A 16,087-nucleotide genomic window follows, 5' to 3' on the forward strand; every position below is an offset into this window, starting at 1 on the left:
AGCTCTCACTACTTCTGTTTAAGGACACGTTGCACTTAGAAAGGTGAAATTCCCACCTCCCTTTACAAAAGTTTAAGTCATGACAAATCCCCTTTGTGCTGCTCCCTGCAGAGCAGCAACTCCTGAACACTTCAGGGTCACTAAAACGATTACGGGGAGAGCTCCAGCAGTTGCACTAACCAGCAGCCACAGCAGCCTGAGGAGCACCAACGACCTGTCGGAAAGAAGCAAAGCATGTTCATTAGCCAGAGATTTCAACAACAGTTGACAGTAGATACGGGATCTCCTCATGTGGGGATGTGCTCTTCACTTATTAGCTTATTACTCATTTAAGGGCAGCCGCTGGCGGCATGATAATGTGTTTTGTGACTTAATTAGAATACAATATTCTACATCGTATACAAGAGACTTGGAGATTTATTTCCCCTGTTAGTCTGGGGGAGGGCAGGCGGGGGGTCTTCCCCTGGAGGAATTTTGCATGAACAAATCTTTGTACCGTTAACATTAAGTGCTACATCAAGAGTACGCTTTCACAACATCGTATTTCACGCAATTTTATTTATAAAATTGTAATTATCTAACAAATTGCATATAAAATGATTTACTTCAAGTAAATACAGAATACTGCACAACTATTAAAACTATTGTATTGTCCATCATAAGTGTATTAAAACATTCCTAAAAAATGCCTCTATTAAAAAACAAAAACCCAAGAACACAAGTAGCATGATCAAGACCACTTTCAATAGCTTAAAATGAATTGCCAGGAAGTTGCATTAACTTCCTAAGTAGACTCCAGTTACATCCATTGAGATCAGCATGTGATACAATACCACAGTCTAATGCTAGAGGTGACAAGTAATACATTATGCACCTGATCTATGCTTTTCTCCAGACTGAAGGTAACCAGTCCGAAATCAGAAAACTAAAGCTCAAGTCAAACTGTACCGGGCATGCAGTTCTGTTATAGCAATACTTTCAATCGGTAAGTGTAGTTGGCTTTTACAATCAATTTTACAACTGACAAAAAAAGGAACACAAGAGAATACATTCGTATAAAAAGGAATGATACACAAAGGGTAAATGTCGACACCTTGCCGTACACCCCAGGATGAACCAGAGAGAGAGAGAGATTCAGTTGGAACTAATCTGGAATATACGAAGCAAAGACGGGGGTCTGAGTCACAAAACCCAAATCCCAGTCTCCCCAGAGCTCAAGGTAGTATCAGGTCCATCTCTACTACGTACACAGCGTGAACGTGAACACACATATGGATGGAGCTTTTTATTAACATGTTTATTTTGCCGAAACACAAAAGACAGCTAGCAGTGCTGCCTGGTGCACACTAGTAGTCACAACACTTATTTTTATACTGCATGTCAAGGGAGGCAGATTATTTTTTTTTTTTTCTTTTCTTCAAGTGGCAAAGTTTAGTAGCTAATGAATCCAACAGGACAGTTTTGTTTTGTTTGCTTTAGACAGTTTCATGACCAATTAGAGATATCTGAAAAAGCTTCAGAGAGAAAACAAAAATGGGAGGGAGGAACTGGAACCTTCAGCGGTGCTTGACACCTGTTGAGACCTAATGTCCTTCCTAGGTATTTGCAGAACTGCCATTTCAATGCACCCAAAAGGCACACACAGCAAAAAGGGAAACAGAATCAAAAATGCACACGAGAGTTTCTCTTGTAACCAACCTTGTTAATCAGAATCAATTTTACCAAGGGCATCTCTAAAGTAGTAAAAAGAGATTAACGTCCAGGACAGTTCTTATAGCACCATGTTTAGTCCTGCCGCAAGCGATGGCAACCTCCCATAACTGGTAGGGGGTGCTGACTCCGACCCTCCATTTTACAGTCTAATGCTGTTCTAATGCCAAGTAGCAAAGGCAAAAGGCCAGGGAGGACCTGCTACCAACCAGAGCCCGAATGGCTGGCCAGGGTTCCACCTCCCTCGGGTGCCTGCTGCACGTCCGCTGGGTAGACACTAGAGGGCAGGCGATTAAAGCACTCCCGCCTCACCTCCAGGGCGAGGTAAAGCCTGGACCACCGCTCTGGTTTTGTCAGCAAACTCTCACGGTGGACATCTTTCATACCTATAATAAACACTTTCAGGGTGAAAAGCAGTCATGTGCAAGAATCATTTAATCTGCATGCTACTATTTACATTTCAAACACTATTTACACACCAGAACTACAATTAGCATCTCTCTCAAAGGGGAGAGAAGGCGGCTTTCAGGACAGAGTACACTTGAGCAAGCATCTCCACAGCTTCAAACTCTAAGGGACACAATCAAAATTATGGATTTTGAAGCAAAGAGATCCTACTGCTACTGAAACAGACACACAGAGACAAATCAAACATTTGTCCATTAGGCTATTAATTTAAAAGGAAAAAAAAAAAAAGAGAGATCAAACAACAGAAAGGCCTGTGAACATGGAGAGTATTTAGATAGCAGAGGAACAAGGATTGTGATGCCCTTTGGCAGGGCTCAGTGGGGACTTTGGAAATGGCTTTAAAGCCAGGGCTACTGCTGAAGCTACCAGACCTCTCGTTAGCAACGCCACCATCCCATACGAATTGCCCAGCAAACAAAGCTGTTTCACACTCCACAAGGGCCATAAGCCTGACGACAAATTTCTGAACAACTACTGCACATTAAAGATAATTAGACTGACCTCTGAACTCACATCTACCCCACCACCATACCAGGCAGGCTACAAATTGCCAAGAAGTCATACCGCCTACCATATCTTATTGCTTTAGAAAATGAGCCCACGTAGCCAGCAGTTGTGCTCCAGTTGCAGCTCACCTGAAGCTTTCACAAGCTTGCTTGCATTTGGCAGGCTTTGACAATAATAGATTGATTTCCAAGGCCTCCCACAAGCTTTCCAAACTGGATACCTAAGCTGCTGAGTAGCTGCTGATGGGGCATTTCTAGGACACCTTACCTGATCTGTAGACAAAAAACGTGGGATTTAAATGTGCAATATAGACAGCTAATCCTGAACATTCAGTATGCATCCATCAAACAACTGCAAAAATGAAGAAAGTAAGAGCATCTCTTGGGAGCGGGGAAGGGGGGAGGATCAGCATCTGCAGCAATAAAGACAAGCTCTAGAAAAATAAGTTATTTAGTGGTTTTTATAAGAACAGTCAGTCATTCTGGGACTCAGCAGAAGTGTTGCACATTTGTGTGTACACGTGCAAGTAGTGAGAACAAGATTTGCTCACCTCAGAGCATTTACCTTCCTATCAGTCTGACACTGCCAACAGCACGTCCAGCAGACTGGAACTCAAAGAACAGCGTGACAAGACAGAAGGCCAATACAGTACAACTGCAGAAATTCAAGTAGAAGAATGAAGTTGTCTTCAGAAGCCCACAGCAGCAACAGCAGCATTCAAGATCAGTGGCAACAAGGAACGTTTCTGTAATGTAGGCTTTTTTTCTTTTCCTCCAAACCAAAACGCTGGGTCACAATCAAGGCTCTTGGGTGGAGGGGTTACTTCCTCAACCACACTTCCCTGATTTCTCCCCGCACCATTTTGTCTCAGTGCAGCAACACTGGTGCTGATGATCTGTCTGTCCTGCTGCTATCAGGCAAAATGGTGTGTCCCTTTGGGGGGAAACAAACACCAGTAACTCCTCAAGTTGAGGAGTGGCTAAGAAAAACGTAACACTGTGGTGAGGTGGAACCAACTTTATTAAGGACAGTGAATTATAATTGCTTTCAAAGGCTTTAAAAAAAATTACTCTGAGTCACGGCTGGCCTTTAACAGCAGATACCAAAGGATATGGAGGCTGCCTGATTCAGAGCCAGTCAGTGGGAGTTAACCAGAAGAGGATGAGGTAATGCTCAAAGACAGGAGGACAACAGGACTGTCTGAGGCATCTGTGGAGCACCAGTGTGCCTACCACCAGCCTTCAGAGGGGAAAAACCCACGGCCAACTAAAGCACAGAAAGGCAAAATGTGCAAGGGTACATATACTTACATATTTAAGAGTCCTAGGACCAGAATGGACCTTACTAGGTCATCAGACAAGCCTTCTATCCATCCCGCAGAACAGGGAAGCTTTGAAAGCAACACATTCCTCTCTTCTACTCCACATACTTCATTTTAGGAAACTCATCTCAAAGATTCTAAGCTCTTACAAAGAGGTGCTACACACCCTTTGCCACTGTCTGACCAAAGCAGGAGCCGAGAGCTCACAGCTTTCAGGACTGGTTCTGCAGATACTGAGAATGGTCATACAACAAGCTAAATTTATACAAAGTGCAATAAAACTACCCAAGCCATGGTCAGGTTTGTAAGTTCACTATTATCAGTGAAGAAGAACAAATCAAAAACTCTTAAGCTGGATGGAGTCTGATCTAATTCTTCTTCCACTATTTGTGCTTTATTCCAAATTCTACTCTCTTTTGTCCGATTCAAAAGAGTGTCTTGGCTGATGCTAATACGCGCTATTTTAAAACTTTTATTCCATTTCTTCAAGAAAGCTTTTTGTTGCATTTAGAGCAACAAAGGGAGACACATCTCCATAGCAAGGATTTGTTCACTGGAGGTAAGCACTTACTCTGGGCAAAAGCTGTTCTCTCCAACTTCCAAGGGAATGGGATATGATCTGTCCATAATCACATGCATTTACCAATAAATAAGTTTGGATTAGACGGTATTAAAACATATGCACAGATTTAAAGCACTGGAGTGTCACAGATTCTTACTCCACAGCTCATGCAAGTAAAAAGAATTAAAGAAAAAAGAAGAAAAGAAAGACCAAAGCCTCAGCTAGGAACAGACCAAGGAATTATCTTAAAAGAAGTTTTGCACAAGTATATCAAAGCACTAATATTAGTGAGGTCCCTAAATACATTAGGTTACACTAAATTCCAGAGAAACAAAAGATTTAGCCATATCAGATACATATGTTTTGTTTTTTAAGTTAATATATAATTCATTCTTTGAATAATACTATTCACTTGGAACCAACATCCACACTGCTTTCATACATTTATACAGTTATATTCCATCCTTGCCTTAAGAGACTAATGTCCTAAGGTATGGCAGCAACCAAAGGCTCTACAACCCTTGTTTGTCAAATATAAAACTCCTTTCCCTTCATACAAGGGTGGAGAAGGAAGAAAGATGTTGATAAAATTAGGCAATTCTCCCTGTGAGTTTGCTGATTCCAACCTCAAAGTACTACAGGGAGACGGTTGGAAACTCGCATAAAAAAAATTTTCCCTTGTTTTAAAAACAATTTCTTTTACTGTACAATAGATGCATAGAAAGTTGCTTCCTGCTTGATGGGTTTAGGCCTGTAGCTATGTTTAGCTGTGAAAACAAGAAGATTGTTCCTTTACAGAGTGGTGAGGAGAGAGACCATCTCAGGAATATTTGGCAGCTATCGAAGAGCTCATGACACGAAGAATAAACAGCATATCCACAGACTACAACGATGCGACTCTGTCCCACTGAATACACCAATTTAAAAAAAGTGTCCACTTGTTACTCAGGATCAAGAATACAGTAGAGATTCACGGCTCAACAGCTTTCAAACTGGTGTTTAAAAGAAAAAAATTGTCAGTGAGCAGCAGATTTTAAATAGCCCACTCTTCTCTCCCCCACCCCAAAGAAACACGAGTTCACTGCAATATCAGGAACTTAGACTTCAGACTACTTGGGAGAGAAGGCTTCCCTGTCACCCATGTCCATACAGCTTGGTGTCGGAGCGACACACTGGAGGTTTCAGAGGGTTTCGGTTGTCCAGTGTCTTGTTGTGGTTACTTCAGCAGTTTTACCAGCTGGCTCTGACAGCCTCAATGTCACTAACCAAATTCTGGGCTAAGCATATCCCAAATATCTGGAAGAGACAACAGTTTATTCATTTGGAGCATCGGACAACTCTTTTCACACAGGCAAACTCCTTAGGTTATACAGAACTTTGATATGAAAACAAGCAACAGAAAGTTAGAAATCAAATTAACAGTGTTGGAAGAAGGAAGAATATCAAAACACTCCTGTAACCCCAGTATTTTTATCGTGCCACTGGGTTCCAGGAAATTGAACAGTTCTAGACTTGCTTCACAAAAGCAACTGTAAAGGCTTTTCGCTGCTCTTTTAAGCACCATCAGAAACAGCAGGTGTCTACAGGCTTAAAAACCTCTACCTAATCTTTATCTAATACAGTGTTAGTTTTGACCTGCAGACAGTTGAAAAGAAAAAAAATGCATCCCTACAGATAAAAATTAAATACTCCTTAACACAAAGAAAGCCTCATGCATTTAGCTCCCCTCACTAAAACCAACGGACATTATATTTCTAAGTGCAACTGACACCGTATTTCCAGTTCTCATATACAGTTCCCCCCTCATATATTCTATTTATCTGTTGTTCTTCTGTGTAACTCATTACAGAGAACGTGATATTTACCTGCAGTAATGCTATCCCAATGAATATACCGGCAACTATGGTAAGATTGTCCTGCAACCATTTCTCAAACTGAGGGACACAGCCTTTAGTGTAGATAACAATCTGCTGATCAACTTCCTGCCAAGGAGAAGAGGGAAGAAAACAGAGATAATTACATTCAACTATCCCATCAGTAGAATAACCTGCTCCTGCAAGAGGGATTCAGATCCTTAAGATACCACATTAAAAAAAAATGCTTACTGGTTTTTGCCTTGCATCATAGCCACACTGAGTATTAATAACATCTTCCTAGGAGAGAGAGACAGAAGAGAGGCAATCAGTGAAGTGTCTCCCAAACACCCTCTCCCAGCTCCCCAGAGTTTGTCCTGTATGTAATAAGACAATCACCCTAACTTTGGTTACCATACTGCTTTTTAAAAACCCCTTCCTCTTCCATTCAGTGCTATTAATTATTTGCAACAAACAAAGCACACGGTCAAAAAAATATTTTCAGCTCTCAGGGCAGCAAGCTGGGAAAACCAGCCCTCCACCTGGGTGAACTCCATGTTCCAGATGCAAGCGTTCAGAAGTCAAAGTAAAGGGATTAGGGGACATCTATTTTAAGTGAAAGAACCTTCTGCTGAAAAGGTTTTGTCTATACCGAAAAATATGCCAAGACTACTGTTAACATCTTCAGGGTTCAGTCTGTGCAGCGTGAAGAGGTTAGAAGGGGCAGTTCTGTTGCAGAAGCTGCAAGTTCTTACCGAGGATGTCTGTAGAAATATATACAGTACCTAGTTCCTTTCCAAAAGCTAGGGAGGAAAAACAAGAGATGGGGTAATGTGTTCTTACTGCCTATTCCTTCTTACAGGAGCTTGATACCAATGGGAAAAGAGAGGTTTTTTTCCTACCGCCTCTGCTTTAGTACTCGCAAAGCACAGGTAATAAAATAGGCTATAGCAGACTTTTCCTAGCGAAAAAGTGCTAGCCACTGGAAGCTAAAGCTGCATTTACCCTGTATACAGAGTTATTTCAGGGCAGTAAAATGCAGCAACTACTTTTGGTGTCAGCCACAACGGCAGCAAAATATTAAGTTACTGGCTCATATAATAACAGTGAGCAGAAAAAGGAACTGCTCAAGGAAGTGAGAAAAATCAGCCAATTTTAGCTAGGTATACTGAACACCACAATTTAATCGAATTGTGGGAAGTGAGAAAGGCAGCCAGCAGAGAAATAGATTTTAAAAAGCAGCCATACAGAAAAAGGTATCTCCTCCTATCAGCAGTTAAAGCTCCTCTAAGTGTTTCCTCACTTTGCAGGAAGTACATCAACAGGTCCAACAAGTTGGATTCTCTCAATGGACTTTTAAGATTTCAGCAATTTGTATCTTTTAATGAGATGAATGCTTCTGTTCCAGGATCTAAAATATAACAGTGCCACGCACTTCAAGGCTGTAAAAGTAGATAAGATTCCAACAGAGGGATTTTAAGCTTTCTTCTTTGTACTGAATGGCTACTTGCTTTATCATCAGCGTCTTCTGCCTTTAGCCTTGGAATGCGTTAACCAAAAGAAAGCATAGAACGAAATGGAAATGAATCAACTTTTCTAGGCCCTGCCTGTACAAGAATTTGGAACATTTCAACCTGCTAAACCACAGCAAAGTGAACTATAGGAGTCCGAATTCACTTTAAAGGAGACTTATTTTGGCCTACCTTAAACTTACCACTTCCAGATTCAAGCGAAACCTAAAAGCTAAACTAAAACTAAGTCTTGTTCAATAAAGCATCCACATTAACTTTTTGCATCAGTCCGACACTGCATACTAATTCCAAAAGAGACACATTTGCTTTCCCACAGAATAAACCTGTGTTTATCACTGCAATTGAACCAGTCACAGCTTGGTTACAATTATATCCATTATATGCATGACTTCTAATATTTTTAGAAATATTATTATTTTTAGTCTTTATTTTAAAGGCAATTAAGCATGTTGCTTCCCTACAATGAATGAGACTTATCTTTACATTTCTGGTTGCTGCATCATCCCCTAAGAAATTGCATACACACAAAGAAGAGAGATAACTTTAGCATGGATTATGTATTTATAGGATTACCTTGTACTGCTGTCACTGGTTTGGTTTTGGTTTTGTAACAACTGTATTTTTAAAACTGGGTTGTGATGACCTCTCTGTGTGGGTGGGTGGGCAAACAGTAGGGGGAATCCTAAGCATAATGTAATGCTTGAGCCTAACCCAGATTTTGCTTTAATATTTCATTAAAACATTTTCAGCGATGTTTGTGAGAAAGATTCAAACTACTATGAAGACATATTCACTGCAGAGGAACCAGAACGCAGCTTAAGGCAGTGCCTTATCAGGAGAGGGGGAGAGCAGCAGGAGTGACTGGATGCTGGGAGCAGCGACTGCGTTGCATTAGCAAGACAGGAAGCACCTGAGGTCCCTGTTGGCAACTTGCCTAACTTTAGTCAGTGCTACAGACTCATACATTCAAGGAACTCCAGGTGGAGAAAAAGCCACAGCTGAACTACTAGATAATACCAGCACTCACAGGCTGCTTCTTTTAAGCTATATGAAAGTCAAATGTATGCAGCATTAGCCACATAACAGTTTCCATGCACACACCCATCCCTATTCCAAGCCTTTCACCATCAGTGAACTGCTTCCCTACACTTTACCCTTCATTCTTGATCATGTCCGTACTAGTAATGCATGGCTCCAACATTTTCTGCTTGATGATCCAGAACTATAACTATTGAAAAAGACATGAAAGTTTACCAAAAAGCTGTTTCCCCAAACAATTTCTGACCTTTCAACAGGTCTCATCTCAGGTGACTGTAAGACAAGCAGTGATTTTGAAGGGAAAAAAAGGGCATGTAAAGATGTCCATACCCAACTCAAGATTCTAATGCAAAATATGTCAGTTCTTCAGGGCACAGACTGTCATTCATTACCATACCTCGCACAAACTGGGTAAAACTGGCTGCAGCCTCTGGAAACTACATTAAAGAATGAGTAATACCTGCTTTAGAGTGTCTGATCTTAGAGTTGCTGTTCTTTAAGGCAGTGAATGAAATATCCTGATGATAACTGAAAGCTCATATCCTTCAACTCATTAAGGGCTTCTGCTTTTTATACTTGCTAAAATTAATATGTATGTTAAGCCAAGCCCATGGTTCTCTCATTCTAAAGAAAAGCAGCAAACAGCATACAATGAAGACTTAAGTTAGCTCAGGATTTTTGCTGACTGCAGAAAAGTTAGTGGTTAAGCTGAGCTGCAAATACAAAAAAAAACCACCAAAACAGGCTGGTGAGAAGGTAACGATCATGCATGACTTCCAGAAAAGAAAAAAAAAATCTTACAGAGCGATTTAAAATTGAAACAGCAGACCCATCCTACCCTCCTCTTGACTGTCACTTACAGCAGGGTCCTTAGTGCAGCAAGAGAACGGCACACCACAGCGCTCTCGACTTGCGTTGGAATCTGTGCAATTGAAGTAAATATTAAGGTTCCAGTCATCAGCTCCAAAAGCCCCACAGCACTGCCACTAGAACAAAGAAAGCAGAGCTTCTTGACTTTCAGAACAAATCTCAGCATTAGTAACATGCATCATCACGGCCAGTTTCCCTCTAGCTTTCAAAACAAAAATCTGAGATTCCCTCTGGTTTCACTGAAGCTGGCTTGGTTTTGTTTTTTTTAAAAAAAGACCATTCCAAACCTGTAAGTTGTTCTAAAGTTATCATGTGATTAAAGTTATGTTCACATCCTGCAACGCTGCTCTCTGGAGAGAAACCCATGGAGTGAGCTGATAAGCCTACACAACGCCAGAGTTGCACAGGCCTACAAGCTCAGGCCCCAGGGACAGTAGGGCCAAGAGTATGATATTCTGTCCAGTTTAATGTGCCCTGGGTTCTCAACAAAACTAATCAGCTCCAAGGGCTACGCTGGTATAACTACTCCTTTTGACAGTTTGGGGAAATCTTTACCTGGCTGTACATCAGACAGTATGAACACATTGTTTCCTGAGCATCACATAGTGCACAAATAACATCTTTACTGAAGGCAGGCAGAATCCTTCAAAAAGTAAATATGCCAAATGGCAGGCTTAGTCTCTGGCAAAACATGCTGAACACACAAAGAATGGAGTGGAGATCAGTGGTGCACTGATGGTTTACAGCATTTAAGGCGCTAGCCCAATGAACCCATCTATGTCAACTTTAAAAAAAAAATTTAAAACACCCCAAACAAGTCACATTTTTAAAAGCGTTGGAATGGCAATTCTCTCTTTCTAGATGTAGCACAGTTCCCTCTGCAATACCTGAAGATGATGTCTTCAAGCATTATCTCTACTAGCTGAAAAACTAGCTTGCTCTCCAGACTCATGCTGTCCCCGACTTATCTGCTAAGATTGCTAATCCAGTTAGGAGAAGAAGTTTTATGTAGTACCCGCAAAATTGGACTGTAGCCTTTTGGTTGCATACAAGTGGACCGCCTTGCAATGGCTTATAATGCAAGGCTAATTCCATTAGGTCTGCTTAAAAAGAAGTAACATTGTAGTTTCACTCAGACCAGCTAAACATCTCTGCCACTCTGCAGTGTGGTGTAGCACCTCTAATGTTGCTAAAACTACACCAAAATTCAGCTCAGAACCAAATTAAGCTTAGAAAAGGATTATTCTTTTTAAACAGAGGTGATAGCTCCTACAAAAAAATATTTTGAACACCCCTCCTCCCAAGAACCCTAAAATATCTTTATATACATATGGAATATGCTCCAAAAAAAATGAACACAAGACACTGATGGTTAACTTGTGGATTTGACACACTATCTCTAAGTCTTCAAGAATAAGTCACCCCAACTCTCCAGCTTGCTTTGCTCAGTCATACATCAACAAATAAGCCACTTTTCACAGGTGCTGCGTGTTTGTAGAAGTTCTGTAACAAGAAATATACATATATATTCAAAAGTATTATATGCTAGAATATTTCTGTTGTTCCTTGAAGAAACCACACAGATGTGAAGTAAAAAATAGAGTAGGTATTTCTTTAAAGTAAGATTGACAAAAAAATAAACATAGTCCAACTTACATATTCCTGCGTGAAGTCTATGAGGTTTTGCAAATCAATGTCATCGCGGTATGCTCTGATGTTGTTGTTTATAAAGAAATACAGCTGGTCCTTTATCCAGTCTTTGAAAACAAATGCTAGAACACCAGCAGTGAGCTCCAAGAAGAAAATAATTCCAAGAAACACAGAAAACTATGAAGAAAAAGAAAAAGGCTAAAATTATTTTGCTTTATGACTAAAAACTTATTTTTCAAGGCTCACAATTATGTCCAGTGTTAGGGCTTTATCTGTTTCAGTGCAAGTTCAAGCTGTTCCAGCACACAGGAAATTTTAAATTAAAAATACACCATTTTTAATTAGGGCTGTAGTACAGGAATCTTAATTCTATTCTAACAAATAATAAAAATGCCAACAAATTAAAACTTTGGACATTTCACTGGGATTTTCGAAGACGTCCAAGAGAATTCACTGTAAATTTCAACAGAGATGGCTACTCACTACCTGTAGGGCCCCCTGAAAACTCATCTTAAATTTCTATGTAGACACTTATATTTTCAAAGGCATAAACAACCAATACTGCCAGTGAAATGCTTTCTAAGTGACTTTTTCTTTAGACACCCTCATTGGTAAAGCTTTGCCTAAGCGGACAAAGCAAAAATTGGTAACAGCAGAAATTAATTAATGACTAAGTCAGAGCGGAATGTCTACGGAATGACTCACATCCACATTAAAACCAAATGAGGCTGCTATGATTAATGCAAATGCAATGGATGCCAAAGGCATTACTAATGATCTGCCACTTTCTCTAAGCATCTCCACTGAGTCTACACTGTTTTAAAACACGCAGGGGTCCTCATATACTGGAAGTCCATCCCTTTTGCAACTGCGCCTTTGAGTTTCATTTTAATATGCTCTCTGTGCTTGTTCAGATGCATTTTTAATTTCTCCTGCAGCTGCGGTACAGGAAGCTATTTCTGGTACAGCAGATGGGTTCATTTTAGGCAAGCTAAGAGAAGCAAGGAAGAGGAGAAAAAAAGTGTTACAATAGGCTCCCCCCCCCCCTTTTTTTTTAAAGCAAGACAAGAGCAAACTAGAACTATCCCAAGCTGCTTTATAAATGCCTCAAGAACTGTAACTCTCAATTGCCTCCTCTCCTTATACAACATCTCTGTGGGAGCCAAATATGTCACTTGAAGGCAGTTGTTTCACTGGAAGCCTTTTCATGTATATTTAATAGTTAATGGTTATGATGACACAACTACTACCCAGGCTGTGCACACCTCTGGAAGTTGGGGTCGTGGAGGAAAGAATCTTGAATTTTTATTATAAATGTTAAACTTATCTAAAATGGAACATGATACTGTTATCTTCATCTTCAAAGCTCGCAGGAGGAGGGCTTTCAAAAAACAGAACCAGACTACTTAGCTAAAGGAGTTTTGAATACTGAGGTATGTTTGGATATCAGCAACTCCTTCCCCACTAACAGTCCAGCCCAGAGTTCAAGACGACAACTTCTATTTTCTTTACCTATCCTGGGCACATTCTCCTCCCTCTCAGGCCCCAGCACTGACAGTAAGCAATGAAGCCTTTTCAAATTAGCTAAACAGTACAGAACTGAGGATATCAGCCAGCAACCCCTTATAACAGTCCTATCTCCTCTGTACCATGAGGGGCACTTGCAAAGCAGAAATCATGTGGGTCACATTCAGTGGTGTATCTACATTCCTCATATTTCATAGGCAGCTTGTTATGGACTCAAAGTTCAACATGCAGATTCTTAGCAGAAATTTCTTTTCGTGACAGGAAAGCAAAACATTAGGCTATATCCATATGAAAAGCAGTAGTTCCATGTTATGATTCTTACCCTCAATAGTTTCGAACCTTAAAAAAAACCCCAAACAGTAAGCACCAGAGACTGAAGAGCTGTAAAGTGTTAACAGTTAAGCAAAAGCGATTCACAGAACAGTACTCTCACATCAGATAAAACATCTTTTGGAAAGCGGAAGGTGTTAAAATCTTTACAGAGTTAACCAGGAACAGAGGACATGAGTTATGCTATGTAATTGATGAATGCCACAGTTGCAAAGGCTACTTACAAATTTGAGAAGAAAGGTATTTTCTCGCAAAGCTCCAATGCATCCTGCAAATCCCAAAATGAACATAACTCCTCCTACCACTAGGAAGAGCCAAACTGGATCAAAGCCTCCCAGGTCGGTGATGGAGGAGATATTGGACAGCACTCCCTGGGAAAGAAACAATGCCAAGGGATAACAAGTACATTCAGCTTTCAGTTATACAAATTCTGCTTGCATTTTTCTTTTTAAAAAGGTAGAAGACGACTACAGCAAATAAATGTTCTGCAGTACAGCAAGAAAACACAATTAAGAAAATCTTTGCATTCAAAAAGAGATAAAAAGGGTGATTATGTACAATATTTCTGAATCAACATGTGAAATGAACAACAAAACATGCTTCTAGAGTCCTCTGCAAGAAACCCACAGGGCATTTTGCCGCTTCTGTAGCTATGAGAATCAGTCTGCCAGAAAGTATATTTGAACAAAACTTAACTCAATCTTATTACCCATGCTGAGATGCATTTTAGGTATCATATACGTTGTTTATGTAAGCACACAGTTACACTTTATGATAGAAAAAGTAGTCAATAGCAAGACCACCACCTTGAGTTTAGCATTTATACTCAGTATTTACAACAATTGACAGAAATTAGAAGTGAGCTCCTAGGTTGCAGCATCTTGCAACAACGAGTTTTACACCAAATTTTGACAAACTGGATACCTGGCCAATTCAACTTCAGGCATCTACAGTGCCAAAAACGCATTATACAACTAAAGTACAGCTACTGACTAATCAGTTAGCAGGAAAAATTTGAAAATAACGTTAAGTCTCTTAGTAGGACATAAAGCAGTTTAAGGACTTGTCTTGGGAGATGGTTTGCACTAACTTAGGTTAGACCTATCACATGGTAAACCACATATGCTGTGTTTTAGATATGACAGTCAGCACAGTCTGCTTGTAATGCCATTGCCCCCTTAGAAGCAGAGCTTAGGTTGTGACGCCAGTAATCCTGAGGAACTATTTTATTTTTTTGAACACATTTTAACTAGAGTTTGGCTGATGTTGAACAGATGGGTCATATCAAGAAGCAAGCACAAAGTCTTCCTTATTCCAGTGAGTTTGCACAGGAACAGTTACAGTTTCCTAAACCCTTTTGGCAGCAAAAAAGCTGAAGTATCACTATTTCTTCGTTCACCTCCTCAGTGCCGTAGGTCAATGCAAAGCACGCTGCTGTAGCAGACATTTCTCCATGTTTTTCTCAAAGAAGCCTGAACCCAGGCTGAGTACTTTGGACTACTGCTTTCCCTACTAACTCCTGAATGAAGCTGTGGCTTGAAAAGCAACAATATAGACCTTTACCTCTACAGCTCCTTATCTGCAGAATTACTAAGTTTTTCATCCTTTTCCTTCTCCCTGTTCATATCCCCTTTGTTTCTTTGAAATAGTCCCAAAACAGCAATAATTTTGAAGGAAGTTATCATAACCTCATTTCCAAAAGTTGTTAGTAACATTGTTAACAGACAACTGTTCACAACTGTGGCTTTAGACCTGTGATTTTTTTTTTTTTAAATATACTCAGTTTGGACCACCCAGAACATATAAATAGTAATGTAACCAATATCTATAATACAGTACTCCACATAGTCTGCAACCACTTCCATAGTTTCCCCAAGCAAAACTGACATCGAGCAAGTAGTAAACGCAGTCAGTACTCAAAGCTTTTTAATTCTGCAGACAACGATAGACTGGATAAAATATACACGTGAATTTCTCCAATGCACACAGCAAGGAACCTTGGAAAAGGCCAGCATGCTAAAAGCAAAAGAAAAACCTGACTACAACCCAATCCTAAAGTACGAACAATACACCAACAGCATGAATGACTTTCTCAAACCGGATTCCTCTCCCTCCTACTACAGAAGGCTACTGCCTGACAGAGAGGGATGAAAAAAAATTAAAAAAAAAATCACATTCATCACTTTCCTCCTACATTACATATAGTACTAGTCTTATTGTCATTCATTAAAAAGACAAAAATAAATGTAAGGCATAATATAACACAATGCTGCTCAAAGCCAGTATTGCTATCAAAGCAGACCAGTTGGCACATCCCTTTTTCTAACTAACTAGTGATGAGATGGTACAAGCCAGGCTGAAATGAACACTTATCCATCATTAACACTTAAATCAACTTGTGCAAAAGTTTTCCACTACTGTTGCTTCATTACATTTGTCATAGAAAATAAATCAAAGACATAACTTTCTGGCTAAGAATGACAAGCAAAATAAACAGTATAATCCAATAACACACAAACCTTTGAATAAGTCTGGCCTTGGCCATACACAAGTCAGGAAACACGGGCTCTGCCCCAAGGGAAAGAAACTGCTAAAATGACTTCTTCACAAAGTTTTTAAGTCCTTTCTATGTTTCCCCTCTGTGCCTATACAGTTACCATAAGATGAGAAGAAATTCTGCTTTAAAGCAAACGCTACTACTCATTTCTTTTAACATTAG

General features: G+C 40.0%; 1 protein-coding gene across 1 annotated transcript in view; it reads right to left on the reverse strand.

The window, feature by feature from the left end:
• Window positions 1-3,687: 3,687 nt before the first annotated feature.
• TSPAN5 (tetraspanin 5) overlaps window positions 3,688-16,087 on the reverse strand; it is an 85,943-nt gene continuing 73,543 nt past the window's right edge. The window contains exons 3-8 of the mRNA XM_076336789.1: window positions 13,593-13,739; window positions 11,518-11,688; window positions 9,852-9,977; window positions 6,674-6,721; window positions 6,434-6,550; window positions 3,688-5,864 (exon numbers count right to left, since the gene is read on the reverse strand). Of these exons, the coding sequence (XP_076192904.1) occupies window positions 5,799-5,864; window positions 6,434-6,550; window positions 6,674-6,721; window positions 9,852-9,977; window positions 11,518-11,688; window positions 13,593-13,739 (675 nt within the window). The 3' untranslated portion in view covers window positions 3,688-5,798. The remainder of the gene's footprint in view (window positions 5,865-6,433; window positions 6,551-6,673; window positions 6,722-9,851; window positions 9,978-11,517; window positions 11,689-13,592; window positions 13,740-16,087) is intronic.

The sequence above is a fragment of the Aptenodytes patagonicus genome, chromosome 4, assembly GCF_965638725.1.
Source record: "Aptenodytes patagonicus chromosome 4, bAptPat1.pri.cur, whole genome shotgun sequence".
NCBI classification, from domain to species: Eukaryota; Metazoa; Chordata; class Aves; order Sphenisciformes; family Spheniscidae; genus Aptenodytes; species Aptenodytes patagonicus.